Source organism: Rhinatrema bivittatum, chromosome 2 (assembly GCF_901001135.1).
Source record: "Rhinatrema bivittatum chromosome 2, aRhiBiv1.1, whole genome shotgun sequence".
NCBI lineage: Eukaryota > Metazoa > Chordata > Amphibia > Gymnophiona > Rhinatrematidae > Rhinatrema > Rhinatrema bivittatum.
This window is the reverse complement of record NC_042616.1, coordinates 598,538,378-598,562,839: the sequence shown is the minus strand read 5'-3', so window position 1 is coordinate 598,562,839 and position 24,462 is coordinate 598,538,378. Positions and strand designations below refer to the sequence as shown.

At 44.1% G+C, this 24,462-nt stretch overlaps 1 protein-coding gene across 7 annotated transcripts in view; it reads right to left on the bottom strand.

Moving 5' to 3' along the window:
* RBBP8 (RB binding protein 8, endonuclease) overlaps positions 1-24,462 on the bottom strand; it is a 379,857-nt gene that overhangs the window by 1,674 nt on the left and 353,721 nt on the right. For 6 of the 7 annotated variants that reach the window (XM_029591118.1, XM_029591123.1, XM_029591120.1 and 3 more), the window contains one exon: positions 24,232-24,373. In XM_029591118.1, the coding sequence (XP_029446978.1) occupies positions 24,232-24,373 (142 nt within the window). Of the gene's footprint in view, positions 1-2,392; positions 2,508-24,231; positions 24,374-24,462 lie in introns of all 7 variants that reach the window. The other variant, XR_003854777.1, reaches the window with a different exon arrangement.

Genomic DNA, 24,462 nt, shown 5'->3' with positions numbered 1-24,462 from the left:
TTAGGGCCTCATTTTCTAAAGTATCGCAGGCCTGCGATACTTTAGAAAACTGTGCTAATGGGGGGCGGTCCTGCGCTAGCTGGCAGCGATCGCACCGTCGCTGTGCGATCGCTGCCGGTTTCGCACCCAATAGCGCCACCATAGAAGGTGTAGCTATTGGGCGCGAAGAAGGACGCGAAAAGGCCCTTACCTTTTCGCCGTCTGCGGCGTCTTTGCGGAGTCGGCCCCGGTGACGCCCCGATTTAGGTAGCGCAGGCGTGCGCTACCTTCGCAGGCTATCGCAGGCTTGTGCTAACAGCGCAAGCCTGCGATAGCCTTGGTAAATAAGGCCCTTAATTTCTAGACTTTCCAAAGCCAAGTCAAGTCAAACAAATGGAGATAAACTGATTTGCCCAAGGCAACACAAAGTTGGTGGCTGAAGGGAGTTAAACTTCTATTTCAGGACTTCTTGCAAATCATAGTCCAATGATCTAAACCAAGGGTGGCGAACTCTGATCCTCAAGAGCCACAAAAATAGGCCAGGTTTTCAGGATATCCACAATGAAAATGCATGAGACATTTGTAAACATTGGAGGCACTACATGCAAATCTCTTATATACATATTCATTGTAGATATCCTGAAAACCAGCCCTGTTTGTGGTTCTCTAGGACCAGAGTTGGTCTTCCCTGATCTAAACACTCAAACATGCTGCTTTTTACAGAAATGTTAACAGAAAAGGAAGAGTAAATATTTTTCCTGTCATCCAAAGGAATTGCAAAGCTTCTATTGTTCAATCTGGAGACAAGAATGAAATTTACTGTCCCATCTCAAAGTGCAGACTGATCATTAAAACTTAAATTGCTATTAGTGCTGAATTTGAACAGTCAATCTGCAAACTGTGCTAAATGCGAGTTAAGGTGACTTACAACAATATAAATCAGAGGAATGTTTGCAAATCAGAGCAGGCTATTTGCAGTTAAACTAGATTTTAGTTATCTGACATACTGAGTCATATTGTAGCTCAACAGAAAGTATGGCTTTACTAAATTCTGGAAACAAAACAATTCTCAGGTTCTGCAGGAATATAAACAACAATAAATGATACAGTTATGACATGCCTTACATTAGAGAGACATTTATCACACCAAATTGTATATATTTTAGTGCATGTGGGATCCGAATTTCTTCTAGTAATACATTTTACTAATGGCGATTCTCTTCACAAATTTTTCAAATTTCCACAAGACAAATGGTAATTCTCACCTTGTATAAATTAGTAAATATGTTTCTTTTATGTCATGTTTCAATATTTAAGCATTTCTCTTGCAACAATCCTGTACTACAGGAAACAGTGCACAGAAATGACACATTCTTAAATATTCTAATATCCTATTGGGTCTTGCTGTGTGGAATGTTATTCATGACACTGTAGTCAATATAGACTAATCTATTAGTGTGGCTAAAGACATTTTATTTATTTAAAACATTTATATTTCACCTTTACAATGAATGATATTCTAGATGACCACAATAAAACCTCAACATATATCATAAATGTAACACAATAACCAATAACACATAATAAATCCAAATACAACATAACATCATAAAACAGACAAGGAATCATAAAAATATTTACCCTAAGCTAGCAAACTATGGTTAAGATTTAAAACTGAATATGACACTAAGTTCAGGTGCTTCCAAGGGCTCAAAACAGCAAGCTAGCAGTTGAAATGATTTAAAAACAATTTGAATTTAATACATGCAAGTTGAAAAATAGTTGTCATGTACACTTCAGAAATATTGCATAGTATATATGAAGTTTTATTTATGACTGAAGTACTTTAGTTTACATTTTATATATTTATTAAAGATGATTTTTGCAAATGCATTGTAATTTATATTTTAGACTATAAAGGAGTAAAGTACAATCAGAATAAAAACATTTTGCAAAAGTTTAGTCTTAATTGTAATAGTTGCCTTACACATTTATCACAAACAAGCATTGTACAATTTGTTTAAACTGCCAAACTGCTGAAGACATTCACATGTAAACATAACCAGTACAGTTTCCATGTTTGATTGTGTTTTGTCTAGGCTCCTTTTAAGAGAGAAAATTAATCAAAAGTTTAAATTTGAGGCAAACTGATGTAGTATGAAAATAAATAAATGTCAGTGTTTCACATTTCTCAGTATTGAACTCTCAAAGTTGTTTCTGGCTTATCCTCTGTGTTATGAAAATTATTAATTCCTCCAAGGCCTTTAGAAAAATTCTTTCAAAGCACTCAAATATAAAATTCACACCCTTGGTTCATAAAAAATATGTTGGTCTAAATCTACTTAGCACACCTGGTGAAATTCTTAACATGTTTGAGAAGTTTTATAACCTAGAAGCAAAGGGTCTTACACACATTTCTGGAATTTGTTCTGTGCATTTGTAGGCTAACAATCTTTCTTGTTTTCTTCTTCAAAATTGACATTGGTTCTGGATCTGGCTACGGCTACCTGGATAGTGAAAGGGTTCCTCTATACAAGAAGAAATACAAAGTTAGGATCAAAATGTATAACCCAAACTTTCTGGTTGAACATAGTCTGTGCCTCAAAATTACTCTACCATTATTAAAACCAAATCTTAAAGAAATATCCCCATCCACATAAAATACCCTTTCCATCTCTTAAGTAATGATTAGTATCACTGGAGGGCCTTTCCCTCCCTTATTATAATATGTTTAATAAAGCATGACTGCTTGCCTGTAATTGGTGTTCACTGATAATAGCTGTGCAGTGAGCCACACAATCATGAAAAGGTCTTTTGCTGGCTTTGGAGAATTCTTTCTGAGCTTTCGAGGAAACACTTTCGACATGTGCAGGGATTCCTGTGCACCACCTGATGCACTTCAGTTTATTGACTAGCCAAGTTACAGTAAAACTAACTGGAGTAAAAATTCCTCAATCTATTTATGGCATGCTTTCCAACCAAAGCCTTCAAAGCATGTTATAAAAAAATGCCATATATAGTATAACACCGTAGATGCATTAAATAGATGTGTTATAAATGGGGTCACGGAGTATACAGTAGTCCAATTAGCTAGAATAGTAAGCAACACTGTACAATACATATTAATTGGGTAATATAGTACTATTTGTTTAAATCAATATCATAGGGCTCCAATCCAAGGAGAGGATTAAAGTACAAAATCATTATAATTAGGAGGGAGGGAGGTAGTTTGAATCAGTTTGCATTGGGTAGAGAGATGGGGGGTTACTATACAGGGAGCTCTTAAGATTTCTATGTAGATTGTGATTACAGACTGTTTCAAAAAGCCAGAGAATTGAGGGGTTTCCCCATACAGTTTAAGGATCAGATCACTAGTTGGAACCAAAACCTGCCAAGTTTTCACCAGCTTTCTGAAGAATAGTAGGTCTGGGGCAAGTTGAATATAGGGTGGCAGAGTTCCATCAAGTTGATACCGATCCTGCAAAGGTTCTTTTCTTTGTGCTGAGATACATTGTTTTGGGGATTGGCACTACTAGACGAACTTGTAGAAAGGACCATAGGATACAAGTGGGTATGTATGGGGTTAGAGAGCTGTTGAGGCAGATCAGTGCTAGGCCTTAAGTGTTTTGTAGTCAAGGATTAGGAATTTGAATTTGGTATTGTAAAGTGTTGGGAACAATACAGGTTTTTTTTTTAAGATTGGTGTAACATGATTGAATTTGTTGTATTTATTGTCAGATGGACCGCAATATTTTATACAGTTGTAGGTGGCAGTTAAGGGTGTTAGGAATTCTAGCATAGCATGAGCTACAGTATTCAAGTTGTGAGAACGATAGCTTGGACATCAGGTACAAAAGGCAATATTGTCTAGGAGGGGGCAGAGATGGCACAGCTGATGGAAGTAGGCCAATTTAATAATGGCTTCAATCTGGGGTTTGATTGATAGTTTGTAGTCCAAGATGAAGCCCAAGCTCCAGGCTTGGAGACTAAGGGTTAGTGTTATTTCATCAAGGACCATTTTGAGTGAGAATGAATGGGCTGTTTCCTAAGCCATAACATTTATGTCTTTTTTGGGTTTATACTTAGTTTGTTTGGGCATAGCCAACCTGGTACTTTAGCCAGACAGTTGTTGAGATTGGTGTTGGTCAGTTTTTGGCTTCCACTGAATGGGACCAGCAATTGTAAGTCTGTGTAGAAATAGTATGTAATGTTGAGATTACTTACCTGATAATCTCCTTTTCCTTAGTGTAGACAGATGGACTCAGAACGAATGGGTATAGTATGCTCGTGCTAGCAGTTGGAGACGGATCTGACGTCAGCACGGGTATATATACCCCCACAGGAAGCGTAGCAACTCAGTAATCTTCCTTGCAAAAGCTGTTATGGATGTGTGTACTGACTCTCAGTGAAATAGTGAAATAGGATTCCCCTGACCGATTGATCGTAGCTGGAGACCGCCAGCATTCCCAACTGGAAGGCGTTGACACCTGGTAGAGTGTACGCTCTTATGTAAACAAATGACATGGCTTACCTTGAATCGGTGAAACCCATGTACACAGGCAGCTGGGCGGGATGCTGAGTCCATCTGTCTACACTAAGGAAAAGGAGATTATCAGGTAAGTAATCTCAACATTTCCTGGCGTGTAGCCAGATGGACTCAGAACGAATGGGATGTACAAAAGCTTTACTCCCAGCCTGGGCGGGAGGCTGCCTGAGGACCATGTAGTACCGCCCTCGCAAATGCTGTGTCCTCCCTGGCCTGGACATCCAGATGGTAGAACCTGGAGAAGGTATGGAGGGAGGACCATGTCGCCGCTTTACATATTTCTGCAGGCGACAGCATCCTGGATTCCGCCCAGGATGCCGCTTGTGCTCTGGTAGAATGAGCCTTGACCTGTAGAGGCGGAGACTTCCCGGCCTCTACGTAAGCTGCTCTGATAACTTCTTTAATCCAGCGGGCGATGGTGGGCCGCGAGGCCGCTTCACCTTGTTTCTTTCCGCTGTGCAGGACGAACAGATGGTCCGTCTTTCGTACTTCTTGTGTCACTTCCAGATATCTGGGCAGCAATCTGCCAATGTCGAGATGGCGTAATAAACGCCCTTCTTCAGACTTCTTCAATCCCGCCGTGGTAGGCAAGGATATGGTTTGGTTAAGATGAAACTGTGAAACCACTTTAGGTAGAAAGGAGGGAAAAAAAAATAGAAAGTAGATTTGGAAAACACGCTCAGCGAGCGTGCAGGCTCTCCAAACTGCTTTGGAGACGGAAATTACTGTGTTGCTACGCTTCCTGTGGGGGTATATATACCCGTGCTGACGTCAGATCTGTCTCCAACTGCTAGCACGAGCATACTATACCCATTCGTTCTGAGTCCATCTGGCTACACGCCAGGAAATCTGGTAGTTTCTGATAATTTTATTCAGTTGAGCCATATATGTTGAATAGGGTGGGTGACAGGATGGAGTCTTGTGGAGCACAGCATGAAAGTGGGTGGAGTTTTGAGAGAGGAAGGATGCAAACCATGCCAGAGCAGGCCGGTTACTCCTAGCTCCAGTAATCTGGGGATGAGAATTTTGTGGTCTACCATGTGAAATGCTGCTGATAGGTCCAAGAGCAGTAGTAAGACTGTTTGCCCTTGGTCTAGACCAGTGGTTCCCAACCCTGACCTGCAGACCCCCCAGTCAGTCAGTGCATGCAAATTTTCTCATATACATATTTCATTGTGGATATCTTGAAATCCCGACTGGCTGGGAGGTCCCCAGAACAGGGTTGGGAACCACTGGTCTAGACAGTGTTGGAGTTCATCCATATTTATTAGGGTTGTTTCTGACCTATGATGGAAGTGGAAGCCAGAGTGATGGAGGTCTAGGGCATTAGTGGTGGACAAGTGGTCAGAATGCTATAATAATACTACCTTTTCTATGATCTTAAGGGAGGTTTGAAACTGGACAGTAGTTTTTAGGCCACTTGGGTCAAGGTTGGGTTTCTTCAGTGTAGGATACTATTGCTACATTTAAGCAATTTTAGATTGGGCCTCTGCAAGCAATGTGTTTAAGATGGTCTGGATACAGTTAGTCCAGCCTTGGCTTGTTTGATACGCCAGGATGGGCATGGGTTTGCCAGGCAGGTGGTAGTTCTGAGAGTAGGGAGTCAGTGTCTTCAAACACTGTGGAAAAGCTTGTCAGTTGGTGTGGTAATGTGGCTTGCTATGCTTGTGGTGGGGTATATATATATATATTTTTTTTTAACTATTTAGTCCAGTTCAGATTGAGTGTATATGATTTTCTCTGTAAAAAATGCAATGAGTTTATTGCAATGGGGTTTTTGTTGTGAGATAGATGTGATGTAGCTCTTCAAAGTTTGTTGATAGTGAGAATACCTCTGGGTTGCTTTTCTACTTGGTTGATTGTGTTTTGAATAGCTTTTTTTTTGCTTTTATGATGGCTTTCTAATAGGTTGACTGGTGGTATTTTTATTCTATTCTGTTGGTTGAAGATCTTATTTTCTTGCCACTTGTTTTCTAGTTTCTTGCCAATTCTTTTTAATTCTTTAAGGTTGCTAAGAATAAGGGGTTGGGGTTTGGAGGTTTTTATGTAGATTGTTTTCCATGAGATTATCTTATCTATGACTGTTCTGAGGTTTAAACTTCAACTATTTACCAAGCTGTCTGTGGTAGGAGTTATGATGGAAGGATACTCCATAATGCCTTGGAGGGTGCACAAAAGGTTTATGCGTCCTGGTATGAAGCTGGTCAAACTAGTCTTGTAATTTTTTCAGAGTTGGTCTTTTGGGCACCCATGGGTGCATATCAAAGAGGACTGGGTAGTGGTCAGACCAGAAGAGTTGCGTGGTCTGGATGTTATCAGTTTTGTATTTATATAGCAGGTGTGTTGAGGCTAGTATTTGGTTAAGCTCTGCTTTGTGGGTTGGCTCGGTGACTAGTTGGGTCAGGTCCAGGGACTCAAGCAAGGACAGGAAGTCTTGGGGAAGGTGCAAGTATGGTTCATCAACTTGGATTTTGAATTCACTCAGCATTAGTGTTCTTGGGTGCTCAAGAAAAAAATTCTTATACTAGTTATAGGACATTATGTAAGATTTCAATAGAACTGGATGGTGGACAGTGTACTCGGAATATTCCTCATCTAGGAAGCATGTCAGCCTATAGAATGATTTTAATCTTTTCAAGTTCTCATGTGGAAGAGCATGTCAGTCTCAAAGCAGACCTGAAGATGAAGCTACCCTTCCACCTCTCTTATTTATATACTTCGCTCCAGCTTTATATTGCCTCAATGTAAAGATAAAGTGACATGTAATCACACACTCTCACTAAACATCATGTAAACAGATGTGATACCCTCGGGTGAATATCGGTATATAAAAACAGATAAATAAATAAATATTGCTGGAGAAAGTCTGCAAAAATGCAGTCCTGCAGATAGATCTCATTGAATTGGGGTGTGTCAGCATCTTGTACCCAGGTTTCAGTTGGACATAAGATATCCATAAAGTGGTCTACGACAAGGTCATGTACAAGGCTGTTTTTTAAATGAATAGAATGTATACTTAGACGTATGATCTTGAGTTTGTGGTAGGTGAAATATCTAGAAATTGCCTAGGTTTGGGTAAATGAGGGATCTCTGGTGGTTCTTTCTGTACAGGTGGGAGGGGGGGCCTGGCATGGGGAGTATTTTACAATGAGTGAGAGTGGTGATTTGTGTGGATAGAAGGAACGTGGTGGTCAGTGTGGTTGCACGGCACATCCTCCTGGATGGTTTAATGTGATTTGGGGAGGTGGGAAGGGGGGTATGTGCTTTGTGAGGGAGAAATGTAGGGAACAAGCTTTAGGGTGGTATTAGATATTGCAGGAGTGGGGTGGGATCAACAGGCAATAGTGTGTAGTGTTTGAGGCAGCTTTAGCTGCAGTGGGGTTTGTAGTTGGGAATGCCTTGTTAGTGTTTTTTTTGTCTCTTTACTCACTCCTTGTGGATGCTGCTCTATTGTGATCTTGTGGATGGCCTGGGGTGGGGGGCAGGGGCTCTTGGTGCCTTGATGGATGTCATGAAGGATGTGCACAAAGAGGCACACAAAGGGACATAGGAGGGCTTGCTTCCGGCCCAGACCTTTAAGGGTCAAGTCAGCATTGACCTCTAATATTTTCTACAATTGATTATTGTAACTATTTTATTTGGTCTCCCTTCAATCTGTATTAGACCCCTGCAGTTACTATAGAACACCACTGCAAGAATCCTTTGTGGTGGAAAAACATTTGACCACATTACACCCACTTTAAACAATCTTCACTGGTTATCAAATTCCGTATGGACTACAAAATATGTCTGAAAAAAAAAATATTATGTCTGATCCATAAATCTATATATCTTGACAACACAGAATGGCTCAATGCTCAACTTCACTTACACAACCCGGAAAGAAACTTGAGATCGGCCAAAGGACTTATCATTCCCTTCCATCAGATCTGCCCATCTTTCAGAAGTCAGGGCGAGAGCTTTTTCTATAGCAGGCCCAACAATGTGTAATCAAATATCTTGTGAACTGCGAATGCAAAAAGATCTTAAGGCCTTTAAAAAGATGTTGAAAACTTGGCTTTTTAAAAAGGCATACAACAAATTCTTTTAGCAGCCAAGGCATGCTTGCAATGTATAATCTTGAGATCATATTTTAGTTTCTTTGTATCTTGTATGTTTTTTTGTTATTTTATTTTTACTCTTTTTATTCATTTTATATTGTAAATGATTGTATATCTTATTGTTATAATGCTGTACACCGTTAAGATTGTTCCTACAGATTGATGTTTTTTTTAAAGCAATAAATAAATAATCGTTGTGAATTGAGGTCAGCAGAGTCCTTCCCGGTTAGTTCTGGTGCTACAGGTGATTTATGGTGGTTTCTTCAGGCAGGAGGCGGGGGGGGGGGGGGGGGGGGGGGGAGCTCTGGATGGTGTTTGGGCTGACTCACCCCTGCTGCTGCAGTCCCACATGCATCTTGACCTGGCCCTTTAAGGGTCATGACCGCACCAGGTGATGAGGTCAATGGCGGGGCCTTCCTGGTCAGCTCCTGGAGTTCGTGTTTCTTTTCTGCTGCTGTAAATGATTGGTGGTGGTGGGACAGAGAGGTGATTGGATTATGTAGCTCACTGCACAGCTGGCATTAGAACATACCAATTACAGGCAAGCTGGGGGCTTTTCAAACCTGTCTTCAGGATTCCCCCAACCAGTCAGGATATCCACAATGAATGTGCATGAGAAATCGGGATACAATGAAGACCCAGTATATGAAAATATATCTGATGCACATTTTGGATATCCCAAAACCTTGATTTGCTTTGGATTTTACATTTGTCTTCTGTCTCCGTAGAGAACTATATTGATCTCTCATCTTCTCTTTGCTAGCCTGCCTTACCATAGCGATTTGTCATTTTCTCAATACATTTTATTGCTGTTCACTTTCTCTGTACCCTTTAGATCCTGGATTGATAGGGCTTTCCCAGTGCTATCACTTATCTTGAAGTCAGCCCTCTTGAAGTCCAGGGCCCTAGCCTTAATGTGGTTCAGTTCAGATTTGAGTTTAATGTCAAACTACATCGAATAAAGATAGCTGAATCTTAAATTTACCTTACAAAAAGGCGGGTAACAGTGTCTCCATTTAGCAACCCAATGTAACCTCCCCTGGAGTGGGCTTCTTCAACTAGCTGCCTGAGAAATATCCCTTGTAGTTCCATATCAGAACTTCTCTACTTCTTGCCAATGCTGTAGCAGCTAGGTTTCAATCCACACCTTGTGACAGAAGTCATCTTCAAGAAGAACCCTTTGTTTACCATCCTGTTGCTTCTCACATCCGAATCCACTTTATTCCTTGTGCTGGAGATCTGTATATTATTCTCATGCACAAAAATGTTCTTAGGATTTCCAGGGCAACTCAAAGTAATTCAGTTTTTTGTTCTCCCTGTGTGAGGGTGTTTTGCAAAATCCTTATGAACACACCTGCAGACCTCAGTGCAGTAAAGAGGCAGAGAATTCTGAATTTACTCTTTGCAAGACAAAGGGAATTATAAAACAGGAATATTCTGGAAAAATACTAGTGCTGCAAGTTCACTAAGGTAAAGTACTTAGAAATGCAGAAGTGTACCAAACGTCAGTGCCTGCATCCCATCTTAGCTCCAGGCTCATCTTACATGCTGACTGCATTTGCTTATTACACTGATCAGACTTGTAGGAATAGTTAAGGCTGCTGAAATGCTAGAAAGTATGTAAAAGGTCAAAAATTATGTTAAGGGTCAGCACTGAGTTTTGTTTCTGCTTTTTGGGAGCAATTTACAAGAATCCTTTCTTATTAGCATATATGAGAAAAAGTTATAATGCCAACCAATTAGGAAAATGTTATGCAAAAAAACTAGCTCATTGGTGTGCAAATTAGAGGTGATGAGCTATTTAACCTATTGTATGAGTAATAATTTGAGTCTGCATCACACCTTAACCATTCAGTGGACCTTCACACTCCCGGATATCCTATTTCCTTGCATAAAGATTTCTCTTACAGCTGCTGGTGTTAAGTGCTTCTTTGCAGCCTACAACACCTGTATTTCTTTAGCTACCATTGTGTTCTTAATATAATTCATTTACTTCAATGTTTACTTGCCTTTCTACTAAAGTGCTCAAGGCGAGGAACATGATAAAATGCAATTGTAATATAACAGTCAATGGAAGTCAATAAATAAAAATAATAATAGAAAAAAATTGGAGCAATCACTACTTACCTGAATTTTGTTTTCCTTAGTGTATTTTATTTATTTATTTATTTCCAGTTTTTATATACCGACATTTGTTTAATAACCTCACATCGGTTCACAGATAACAGAAACATTGCAGTGTAGACAGATGGACTCGGGACCAGTGAGTTATGCTCCCCTGCCAGCAGATGGAAACGGAGGAAGCTGAAGTCACAGTATATATACTCCTGCAGTGACACCAGCCTGCCAATATTCTCTTCAAAAGCAATTGTGGACAGATTAGCAAAAAACTTGATTAAAAACAATCAATCATAACTGTACTCAACCAATAAGAAACACTGAACTCAAGAAAGGAAAGTATGTACCCCAATCTAGGGACTGGATGAACACTTACCAGTAATCTCCTAGAACACGTAGCCCCACAGGAGGACCACTGATACAATCATTTGGCAGCCGAGGGCGAGAAGCTGATTCCATCTGTTTACACTAAGGAAAATGAAATTATCAGGTAATTAGTAATTTTTCCGTTTCCTAGAGGTAGACAGATGGACTTAGGAGCAGTGGGATGTACCAAAGCTACTCCAAGTAAGGTGGGAGGCTGCCTGTGTCCAGTTAACACCGCACATGCAAAGGCTACGTCCTCCTGGGCCTGCACATCCAGACTATAAACCTGGAAAATGTATGTAAGGAGGACCACGTCACAGCCCGGCAAATGTCGTGGGAGACAACAATCTAAACTCCGCCCATGACATTGCCTCAGCCCTAGTGGAATGAGCCTTAACCTGAGTAGGCAACAGCTTTTCAGCATCCATGTACGTGGCCATGACTACCTCCTTAATCCAGCAAGCTATAGTAGCCCACAAAGCTGTTCACCTTGCTTCCTTTCACCATGAAGGACAAACAGGCAATCTGTCTTTCGGAAAGGTTCAGAAGCCTCCAGATACCGCATGACAAGTCTCTTGACATGCAAGGGACGCAGGAGGCGATACTACTCTGCATTCCTGACCTTTTCCATGGACTACAAGGAAATTGACAGATTCAAATTAAATTCAGACACCACTTTGGGCAAGAAGGATGGATTAGTACGCAGCTGTAATGCCCTTGGAGACACCTGAAGGAACAGCTCCCAGCAAGATTAGGCCTGCAGCTTGGAAACTCGATGCGCAAAACAGATAGCCACCAGGAACACAGTCTTCAAGTTTAATAACCGCAAGGAAAGGCTATGTAGCAGTCGGACATAGGGCCTGCCAAGAAATACAACACCAAATTAAGACTCCACAAAGGGACCGGTAACCTCAAGGGAGGCCAAAGACGCTTCACTCCCTTTAAAAAATGGGCCACATCAGGATGAGAGTATAAGGAATCACCATTCACCAGGGCCCGGAAACAGGCAAGAGCCGCAATCTGTACCTTCAAGGAATTAAGGGCCAACCCTTTGTTTAATCTATGCACATGCAAATTTTCTCTCATGCATATTCATTGTGGATATCCTGAAAACACGACTGGCTGCTGGGGGGTCCCCAGGACAGGGTTGGGAACCACTGGTTTAATCCATCATGCAAAAATTCCAGAATGAGTGGAGTTTTGACTGAATGAGGGAGAATTGATGTAGGCTACTGTTGTTGCGCTGTCGACATCACTTGGACTGCTAGACCTTGCAGTCTGTGGCTGAACTGCAAACTTGCCAACCGGACCACCCTTGGGTCATCAGCTCCTGATAGTGAGCTCACTAACCCTGGAGACTCACATCTGTTGAGTATCAACCAGGTTGGGGAGGTCAAGGAAACACCCTTTCTGAGATGAGCCTCCTGCAACCACCACTGGAGGAGAGAACAGATTTCCAATGGCAAGTGGAGCCGAACCAAATAGTCCTGAGACTGTGGGTTCCAACAAGACAGCAGTAAGCGCTGAAGACACAAATGCGCCCTCACCACCGCTTCTAGGGTTGCCGTCATCAAACCAAGCACCTGTAGGTAGGACCACAGTGTCGGGTGTATAGTGCTCACCAACTGATGCACTTGTGACATCAATTTCTGAATCCGAACTTCTGGCAGGAAAACCTTGTCCTGCCTTGTGTCAAACCGAATAACCAGATATTCCAACGACTTAGATGGCTGAAGACTGCTCTCAACAAAGAGATCACACATTGCGGGTCACCAGGCAACTCTCTTCCTGAGACTTGGCTTGAATCAGCCAGTCGTTCAAATTCTGGTGTACCAGGATCCCATCTCTTCTCAACTCTGCTGCTACTACCACCATGACCTTGGAAAACTTTCTGAGCGCGGTGGTTAGTCCAAAAGGCAGCACCCGAAACTGATAATGGCGCCCCAGCACCGCAAAACGCAGAAAATGTGGTGCTCCAAATGGATGGGAATATGAAGGTAGGTCTTGGACAGGTCCAGGGAGGTCAGAAACTCCCCCAACTGCATGGCCATTATCAGTGAACATAAGGTTTCCATGTGAATGAGTCACCCTCAAATGACAGATGACACTTGAGATCCAGGATGGGACGAAAGGAGCCCTCCTTCTTGGGCACAACAAAATAAATGGAATATAGAAACATAGAAATGACGGCAGAAAAAGACCAATCAGCCCATCCAGTCTGCCCAGAAAGCTTCCACACTTATTTTCCCATACTTATCTGTTTCATCAACCACCAACTTCAGGGCTCTTGTTGGTAACTGTTTGATTCAAATTTCCTGCCATCCCCTGTCATTGATGCAGAGAGTAATGTTGGAGTTGCATCAAAGGTGAGTATAAGGCTTATGGTTAAAGATTGTAACCGCCGCATCAAGTAAGTTACCCTGATGCTTGTTTACCCAGATTGCACAGATCGATGCCTTGGATGATGTCTGAATGTAAATCCTCTTTTCCACATTACCCCCTGCCGTAGAAGCAGAGAGCAACGCTGTGTATGCATTCAAAGTGATGCATCAGGCTTAACTGGTTTAGGATAGTAACCGCCGTAATAAGCAAGCTACCCCCACGTTTATTTGTTTACCCAGATTGTGAAGTTCAGTCCTTTTTGTTTGTTATCTGAATGTAAAACCTCTTTTCCACATTTCCGTTTGCCGTTGAAGCAGAGAGCAATGTTGGGGTTGCATTAACCATGCAAGGGATTTTTTTGAGTAAGGGTAGTAACCACCAGGTAGTAGTTAACATTCTAGCAAGCTACCCCCATAGCTTTACTCTTCATTCCCATCATCTAGCCTTTATGGATCCAGTGTTTATCCCACGCCGCATTGAAATATTTCACAGTTTTAGTCTTCACCACTGGAACCACAGCCCTCAACTGGAGAAGTCTTATAAGCATAGATTCCACTGCCTGCCTCTTCTGCAGGGAGTAGCAAAGAGATACCATGAACACGTCCTGAGGAATACTGTGAAATTCCAGGCATATCCTTCTCGTATCATCTCCAGGACCCACTGATCCAATGTGATCTCGATGCACCATTGATAAAAGAGAGAGGCGCTGCCAAAGGTGGGTCGACAAACTTTCTTTGGGAAGCTGGGGTGGATCCTCCCCTCCAAGTCTGCTCCACTCTTGGGCTGTCTGGGACGAAAGGACTAAGACCTACCAAAAGGCCAAGTCCTCTGAAAAGTTGACTCTCTGTAGGAATGAAATCACTTGGAACCCCGGAGATAACCCCTCATACCAGAGGGGCGCTGCAACTGCTTCTTATCCTCCGGCAACTGAGGGACCGGAGATTCTCCCCACTTACTGGCCAATTTCTCTAATTCGCTTCCAGACAAGAGCGAGCTTTTAAAGGGAATTTTTGTAAGATTAGCCTTGGAGGCTGTATCAGCTGACCAATGTCGCAACCAGAGTTGACGCCTGGCCGCTACCACCAAAGCCACACCTGTTTGAGGTACAGACCAAATAGCAGCCTGCATCAGCTAAAAAGGCGGCAGCGGGTTCCATAATCATTCTGGAATTCACTCCAGAATCATCAACTTCCTGAGAGAGAAGCAGTCAAGATTGTGCCACAAGAAGCTATCTGTGAAGTCATCCCCACTGCTTCAAAGGCTCGCTTAAGGATAGCCGCAATCCGCCTATCAGGCACATCCTTCAGGGCCGCTCCTCCCTTCACGGGGATATTCATCCACTTAAGAGATGGCACAGACCAGCGCATCCACTTTGGGAAAATGTAAATGCTCCCTCACTGCTAGATCCAGGGGGTACAAGCCTTCCAAAGTCTGACCCCCTTTGAAACATGCCTCTGGGGCTCCCCATTCAAGATCAATCAATTCCTGAATGGTAACAGGGAAAAAACAAGAGGTTTTACACAAGGAAACCAAAATGGGATCCTTCTTCGGTTCAGACGTGGAATCTGCACCAGGAACTCCCAAGCATCTTCAAGGTCTGGGAAACCAGGGCCGGCAGTTCATCTCTATGAAAGAACCGCAACATGTTCTGATATGGTTCCAATCCCAAAGGAATTTCCCCCGTTTTTCAGGGAATCAGGATCTGCCTCATCATCAGTGCCTTTCAGGTTCCTGTTGGATTTCCTGCAGCGAACTGAGGTATGCTCCGGCGCCTAAACAGAGGACTGGAAGAGGGAGGGGCCAGCAGCTGAGCGTCCAACCTAACAGGAGTGGGCGGAGTTCAGGACTGTGCCTAAAGAAAGGATTGCAAACCTTGAAAAAACACCACCCAATAAAAAGCAGCCGGATCCAGGCAAAACCCAGAAGGAACTGGAGTGCGGCCCACTGAACTGCCATCTCCTGAGGAGGAACCAGTCAAGCAAGTTCCAAGAACCGGTGTACAGCCAGACAGATCCTTAACCAGATGATCATCAGGCTGGGAGGATCCAGGATTAGCGAAATTAGAGAAAGACAACTCTCCCTGAGCCTCTAAACAGTGTTGACACAAGTTAGAGGAGATGACAGGCTGAGATGCCAGAATATGACAGGCAACACAGACAGAAAGGCGCTTAGGTTTCTTGCTCACCGGTGCCAACAATGCATGGAGAATGTGTCCAGCGGCTTGCGCTGAAAAAATTCAAGCGCACAAAAACTAGGTGCCACAAAAAACACATACACACACAAACTGTGCATCCAAGCCTGGGCACACTACCAGAGCTTAGAAATTTGTGCACGCCAAAGGCACGCCTAAAACTGAGCACACAGTGCGTGTGCAGAGCCTATATACTGTGCACACAGACGTCCTGAAGAGGGCAGAAAGCCATGCACAGAAGAGCTTGAAAATGCTGTGGTGGCTTACCACGCGGTACGCAGGCAAAAAGCCGAACTGCAAGGCCTAGCCCACTGGGACCTCTCAACCCGCCAGGCTGCCTAGTTCCCCTAACCCCCACGGGAACAGGAACGAATGTTGGAATGGCATGCCGAGCACGGAGACTGGAGGACGTTCTGCAAACTCCTCCATACTGTCTTCACAAACTTTTTTTTTAAAACTTACTTGAGCTCAGCCCTTACTGGTTGAGTACAGAGACAGTTTCCGGCTGTGGGAGAAGAGGGAATATGCAGTCATTGCCGCGCTTGGCCTCTTGCACCTGCTGCCTTTAAGCTGTACAATCAGCTAAGTCCATGCTGGGAACCCCAGCTACAGTTCCAAGGCACGCATCTGAGGGACCACGGAAATCACATCAGGAATTCTCAACTGGGGAAAGGACCATTTGGTATCACCGCAGGAGAATGGGGCTTTTCTTTTTCTATGTTAAATTTTCCTTCCAAAATCTGAAGCAATCCCCATAGGGAGATGCATGTCCACCATCTGTTGGAGATGGAAAATACTGGCAGGCAGGTGTCACTGCAGGAGTATATATACTGTGACATTAGCCTGCTCAGTCTCCTTCTGCTGGCAAGGGAGCATAACCCACTGGTCCTGAGTCCATGTGTCTACCAGCTAGGAAAAAAACTAATATGCAAATCTAAATATGAAAGTAGATGCTTATTTCCCTCTTCTTTATTCTCTTGTTGAAGAGATAATGCTCTGGAATGCTCACACCCCAATCCCAATTTATGCTCTGGAATGCTCACACCCCAATCCCAATTTCTATTAAACCATGACTTGCCGATGACAACTATATCCAAGTCTGTCTCTGAAATAATGGTCCCCAGCTCTGCGATTTTGTTAACAAGTATTCAAACCTTTGCACTAATGATTTCCCAACTCTTGCTCTCCAACTATTGTTCAATGTATAGGTGCTGAACATTACTATATTTATGTGACTCAGAGTGTTATTCATTGTACTGTCAATTTGCCATCACTTGTATACCATTCATTCTTCCATCTACCTCCAATTTCATTAGTTATTTACCATGCAACTTTGTCTCTACACTGGAACTTATGCTTGATGCTACCAGTTTTCTAATATTAACATGCACACAAATTCATATCTTATGATATAAACAGACAATTTGAGAAATTAAACCATATTGGAAACTTTCATGATACTGTAGTCAAATCTGATTTCTCATTTACATCAAGACTAACTTATTGGGGTTGGGGACACTTTTTTGGGTACTTTCTACTTCTCATTTTTTTTTCTTTTGTCTACAGACAATTCTCTGTGATTACACCTTTATTTACACTCTGATGAAAATATGTACAACAGAAAAGGTATAATCAATCAGTTACATCATCATCTTTCTTAGAGTTTCCTTTGCTTCCCCCTTAGCAATGTCACAATTAGGTCTGGAACCTTTTCTTTTACCATCTTTGGAGGATATGGTTGGTGACCTATAGTGTCAGCCACTTGTGTGGGCCAGCTGTGGTGCCTATATTTTGAAGGCATGGCAGGCAAGGCAGGTGGTCAGTCATTCACATAATACAAGGGGGGGGGAGGGGGAGTATTAGATTCTGACCTTTCATGCTGATTAACTGATGCAGTAGGCCTAGTGGATCCAGGCAATCAGATTAAGATGCTTTGATATGATAAAGTTTGTATAATAGGATTTATTTCTGAACTTAAGCTTTTATAAGATAAAGTTAACTCCAGCTAACATGAAGGATGAAATACTGTATGGTAAAAGATTAAGCAGGAGCTATATGGTGTCTAGAGGAAAATTGGTTCTTACCTGCTAATTTTCGTTCCTGTAGTACCACGGATCAGTCCAAACCGTGGGTTGAGCCTCCTGTCCAGCAGGTGAAGACAGACCAAAACTGTGAGGTTATCCTATATCAGGACAGAGCCTACCCCACACCTCTTCAGTATAAAGTATTTTCAAAGCAGATATAACTTCCCAAAGATCAAGCAAGCAATAAGAAAAAACTAACAAATTGAACAAGTGAACAACTGAAAGGATTCTGTATGAATAAAAACGCTCTTGCATACAATTTTATTTTCATCTGTTAGATGCTTCCGGTGCCTTTAGTAATAGTAGACAACAAATCAGATAGTTGAAAAAACCTGTAGAAAAAAACAGAACATTCGAGCGGATGTATCAGATCTAGTACGGGCGGGTGTTTGGACTGATCCGTGGTACTACAGGAACGAAAATTAGCAGGTAAGAACAATTTTCCTTTCCCTGTACGTACCCGGATCAGTCCAGACTGTGGGATGTACCAAAGCTTCCCTAAACAGGGTGGGACTGAGATAGTCCTGCTCGAAGAACCTGCCGCCCAAAGGAGCCAAAAACTGGAGCCTGCACATCCAGACAGTAATGACGAGCAAAGGTATGCAGGGATTTCCAAGTAGCTGCCCTACATATTTCCTGCGGAGAGACCAATTGACTCTCTGCCCAAGAAGTAGCCTGAGACCGTAAGGAATGAGCTTTTAAGCCTTCTGGCATGGGCCGACCCTTACAGATGTAAGCCGACGCAATGGCCTCCTTTAGCCAACGCGCGATAGTGGCTTTGGAAGTCTTATTACCTTTATTTGGCCCACTCCACAGAACAAACAAGTGGTCAGAGACCCGGAAGTCATTTGTAACCTGAAGGTAACGCAGCAAGACCCGTTTCACATCGAGGCGCCACAGATCACCCCCAGCTGTATTTGCTACTTCTGACAAAGAAAAACCCAGAAGTTCCACAGACTGATTGACAAGAAGACACGACCTTTGGCAAGAAAGAGGGTACCATCTTAAGGGATACCCCTGAATCCGAGAAACGTAGAAAAGGCTCTCTGCACGACAACGCTTGGAGCTCTGAGATTCTTCTGGTTGAACAAATGGACACCAAGAAGACTGTTTTGAAAGTCAGATCCTTGAGCGTAGCCCTCCTTAAGGGCTCAAAAGGAGCTTCGCAGAGAACCCGGAGAACCAAATTAAGACTCCATGAGGGACAAGTAACCCGAACCGGAGGATTCAAGTGCTTGGCTCCCTTGAGGAAACGGACGACATCCGAATGAGCTGCCACTGAATAACCGTCAATGGTGCCTAAGATGGAACAGAGAGCGGAGACCTGCACTCGCAAGGAACTGAACGACAACCCCTTGGCGAAACCGTTCTGGAGAAAAGAAAGGACCTGGAAAACCGGAGCCTTACGAGCCAAGATACCAGAGGCGACACGCATTTTCAAAAACCTTCCATACTCGGACATAAGCAAGCGAGGTAGTCTGCTTCCTGGCCCGCATTAGAGTGGATATAACTTCTTCCTTATATCCCTTCTTTCTCAATCTCCGCCGTTCAAAAGCCAGGCCGCTAGACAGAAGCGATCCGCCTGATCGAAAACTACGGGACCCTGCCGAAGAAGATGGGAAAGATGACCGAGGTGTAGGGGACCGTCCATGGCTAGATTCATGAGGTCCGCAAACCATGATCTGCGAGGCCATTCTGGAGCCACTAGAATGACAGGCCCGCGATGAAGCTCGATTCTTCGGAGTACTTTGCCCACTAACGGTCATGGAAGGAACACGTACAGAAGAATGTTGTGGGGCCAGGGAAGGACCAGGGCATCCACCCCTTCCACACAATGTTCCAGTCTGCGGCTGAAGAACAGAGGAGCTTTCGCATTGGTCATGGTGGCCATCAGATACAATTGGGGGGACCCCACATGCAGATGATCAGGTTCATCGCTGTATCTGACAATTCCCACTCGCCTGAGTCTAACTTCTGGCGACTGAGGAAATCCCTCCCCGCAATATGGGCGCCGCTAAGCGCTCTAGGTGATGTTCCGCCCATGTGAAGAACCTGCTGGCTTCCAGAGCGACTAGGCGACTCCTGGTGCCCCTTTGTCGATTAATGTAGGCTACAGTGGTGGAATTGTTCGACAGGACCCGCACCGCCTTGTGGAGGAGTAGGGGAAGGAAGGCCTTGAGAGCCAGTCGTACCGCTCGAGCTTCCAGTCTATTGATGTGCCAGCGAGATTGGGTCGGAGACCAATACCCCTGAGCAGACTGGGTCTGGCATACAGCTCCCCAGCCGGAGAGGCTGGCGTCTGTTGTTACCACGATCCACTGCAGTGTCAGAAGGGACATCCCCTTCTGAAGATGGGCAGGCGATAGCCACCACTGCAGTTCTGCGATGGTAGACTCAGAGCGGCAGGGGTGTCTGAAACTGTTCCGATACCGGTTTCCAGCGGGATAGCAAGGCTTTCTGTAATGGACGCATATGCGCAAAAGCCTAGGGGACCAGATCGATAGTGGAGGCCATGGACCCCAGAACCTGGAGATAATCCCAAGCCGTTGGCAGGGCAAGAGAGAGAAAATTAAGCACTTGGCCCCTGAGTTTGAGTGATCAGTCCTCCGGAAGAAACACCCTACCTACTCGAGTGTCGAATCACACCCCCAGGAATTCCAATGTCTGGGAGGGTTGAAGCTTGCTCTTGGGAAATTTGGTGACCCACTCCAGAGAGGTTAGACACGTCAGGACCTTGCTGACCGCCAGCTGGCAGCCAGCTGGCAAAGAGACTTTGATTTGGCCTGGATGAGCCAATCGTCCAGGTAAGGATGGACTAGGACTCCGTCTCGACACAGAGTGACCACCACTACCACCATTACCTTGGTGAAAGTGCACGGCACTGTGGCAAGACCGAAGGGGAGTGCTCGAAACTGAAAATGTTGGCCCAGTATCTCGAACCGAAGATACCGCTGGTGATCGCAGCAAATCTGGATGTGTAAGTAGGCCTCCGTCAGATCGAGCGAGGCCAAGAATTCTCCGGATCGAACTGCCGCTATCACCGCCTTCAAGGTTTCCATCCGAAAATGGGGAACCTAGAGAGCCCAGTTGACGCGCTTGAGATCCAAAATTGGACGAAAAGAGCCCTCCTTTTGGGGTACGACGAAGTAGATGGAATATTGGCCGGACCCTTGTTCTTCTACTGGGACTGGGACTATGGCCCCAGTTCCAGCAGCCTGCGCAGGGTTTGTTCGACCGCAGGCCTCTTTCGACTTCCAAAGGGGGAGACCAGGTGAAGATCCGGTAGGTCTCGAGCAAATTCTAACGCGTAGCCTTTTTCTATCACATCTAGGACCCACTGGTACATCGTTATGGTGGCCCATTCCCCGAGAAACTGGGACAGTCATCCATCTAAGTCTCGAAAGGAAGAATGAGCCGGCCCCATCTAATTGAGAGGAGGACTTGGTGACCGAGTGTTGCTGGCTACTATCCCTGAAAGGCCAACGTCCCTGAAAGGAATGAGGCCAGGATTGAGATCGGGAAGCATTACCCCACGGGAACGAGCCCCTTGCCCTGGTGGAAAAATGGCGTTGCCCCCTAAATCTAGTGCGAGGGGGAAAGAAGGACTTAGACTGTTTCGGGCGGTCCTTCAGCCACTTATGAACCTTATTTTCTCCCAGAGATTTGATAAGTTGCTCTAGGTCCTCACCTAAAAGCAACTGGCCCTTAAGAGAAGGGTTCCCAACTGTGCTTTGGAAGAGGCATCCACAGACCAATTTCTCAGCCAGAGGAGGTGCCTGGCTGAGACCACGAAGACCATTGCCTTGGCTTGCACTCGCAGAAGATCGTACAGGGCGTCCGCCCCATACGCAATCGCTCCCTCCAAGCGATCCACCTGCTCTGCCTCTGCGGACAGGAGTTCTTGGGTGCTGAGTATTTGCTGAACCCACCTGAGGCTTGCCCGCTGCATGAGGCTGCCACAGATTGTCACCCGAACTCCCAAGGACAGGACCTCAAATATGCATTTGAGGTAAAATTCCAACTTGCGGTCCTGGACATCCTTTAGAGCCATAGTCCCAACCACCGGGATGGTGGTGTGTTTGGTAACCGCCGTGACAGAGGAATCTACCTTGGGCATCTTAAGTAGATTCAAGCAGTCCTCAGGAAGGGGGTAGAGCTTGTCCATAGCCCTCTCCACTCAGAGTCCCGCCTCAGGGGACTCCCATTCCCTAAGGAACATCAGCGTATGCATAGAGTGAAAAGGAAAAGTACATGGAAGAGCCTTAAGTCCTGCCAGGACTGGGTCCATGTTGGCAGGCATTGCGGCCGTAACCATATCCGCCGGGGCAGCTCAATTCCCAGTTCCTGCAAAATGAAGGGAATGAGCGGCTCTAGTTCCTCCTTTTGAAATAAACTTAGGACCCAAGGATTGTCCCCCTCGAGGGGGGGGGGGGTTAGGAAGCAGCGGGTCAACATCCGAATCTGGAATAGGGACCAGCGCCAGCTGTGGCGGATCCGGAGGCGGCGGGGCCCCCGGGACCACCCTAACCGAACCCTGGCCCTCCGGCGCCTTTGGAGATTGCAGAGGAGAAATTTGCGGGTTTTTGTTTGGGGGGGGGGTGTTCAGGGATGAATCTTCTAGAGATGTGAATCGGAACTGATATCGGATCCAATTCTGGTTCCGATTCACATCGCTGCAGAAAAAAAAATTGCTAAAAAAGAAAAACAGCTGAGCTGTGTAGGGCTGAAGTCGGTCAGCGGAGGCAGTGACTGAACTCTGCACACTGCCAGAGCTGTCCACAGTTCTTAAAAAGTAACAAATACAGCCCTGCTTGTACCCTTTTTTTTTTTTTTTTAAACTGCTCAGCTAAGCCAGGGGAAAAACACTCCCTGAGAGGGTACTGTTTTACAGTGGACAGCTAGATAATGGGGGAGGGACTGGACCACCAGTATCACGCCAGATGGTCACCGGGAAAAAGGAGCCTAGGATGGGCAAGCCCCCCAGGCTCCCAGCAGAGCGAAGAGACCGAACTGTCTCTGTGAGGAAAAAAAGGGAGAAAACTTTCAAAGTCCTCTTTTTTATTTTTTTTTTTTAAAACAAGAATTTAATACTTGCTTGATCCAGACCAAAAGTAAAGAAAATCCCCTCAGGGAAACTAAGGGACGAAGAAGAAGGGGAACCGTAGGTTCAGCTGCCTGCACTTGCTGGAGACAGACGAATACTGATGGGGTGTAGGGTAGGCTCTGTCCTGATATAGGTACCCTCACAGTTTTGGTCTGTCTCCACCTGCTGGACAGGAGGCTCAACCCACGGTCTGGACTGATTAGGGTATGTACAGGGAACTGTCAATTGTAAGATATGATCACCTGCCTATTTATTCTCTCTCTATATATATATATGAAAAGGAATATTCCTCCTCCTGCTCTTTTTCCTTCTTCTGACTTTCTGCACTATTTGGAAGGCTTCAAGTACTGCAGTTTACAGGGTGGTTAGCTGAGATAGTAAATAAAGCAACTAAAGGTCTCTTAGAGGCAGTGTGCTTTTCTGGTCTGGCTGGTGAGTAAGCTGAACCTGATAGCTTGAAGTTGAGACTCAGTATGTTCAGTACATAAACATGTCAGGGCTCTGGCTGTACACATATTTCATTGTCTTTCTCTGCTATATCACAGCCCCAGCATGTTTATGAAGAAAACATGCTGGACTCATGGATATAATATTGTGGCAGATCACTCAGAGGACATGGTTCATATCAATGTGAAAGGAATTTTCTAATAACTGATATTAAAAAAGGTAAAGGCAAATCATGTGACATTTGACTATGTCTCTATGGTAGAAAGTGAACAAATTGGCAACTTTATATCCATCATAGTCATAATATAATGATAAAAACAAATGGCTCCAATAGGGAAAAAAGGTTAGAAATGTTATTACCTCTTGGTACAGAAGCCACATGTGTTGCGATCAAAACTATACCTGAACCTGAAGTTCATACTGTGATGTAATCACATCTTCTTGTATTTGTTTACTTTTCAAAATTTTGGTAGGTTTGTTTCTGATTTGATCCTTTTAAGTTCTGCTTGTAATAAACTCCAGTTTTACTGCAAGTAGCAAGTATTGCTACTTTAATGAAAATCAATTTTGTGTTTATGGTGCTGCATGCTAAAGTTGGTCTAAAGTTTTCATGCCAGCCAACTTTGTACTGAAACTTGGTAAATCACAACTGAGAGCATATCGTATCTGACACTAACTGATGTCTTATTTTTCTGTAAAATATAAAATGTTTCTCACAACTCCATCATTGTAACCAAAAACAAAGGAGAAACGAGGCTCAAATTCAATTTCACTGTAGAACATTTTTTCTATATCCAGATGTCACCTATATAGTTATATCGAGGTAAGACGAGCACAGGCAGAATTACCCGTGTCTTCTGGGAGAACCACATATCACACATGGCAAAAAAGAGCTGCCAGTCTTATTCACTTACCTCTATCCAAGCAAGTCTGAGTGGATGGAAATCCAACTTCCCAGAAGTTCTCCGGTGTGTTGGGGGGGATGTAGCGAAATCGATGCCTTGAGCAGGAAGCCAGCTTCTTCGCTCTCTCTTCTTCTGGAAGTTCTGCATAATACTATCAAGTACATATTGGTAAGCTTTCAGCAGCAAAGGAATTTAGTATCTGTGCAACAATGAACACCAGACATGCAACCCAATAATGTA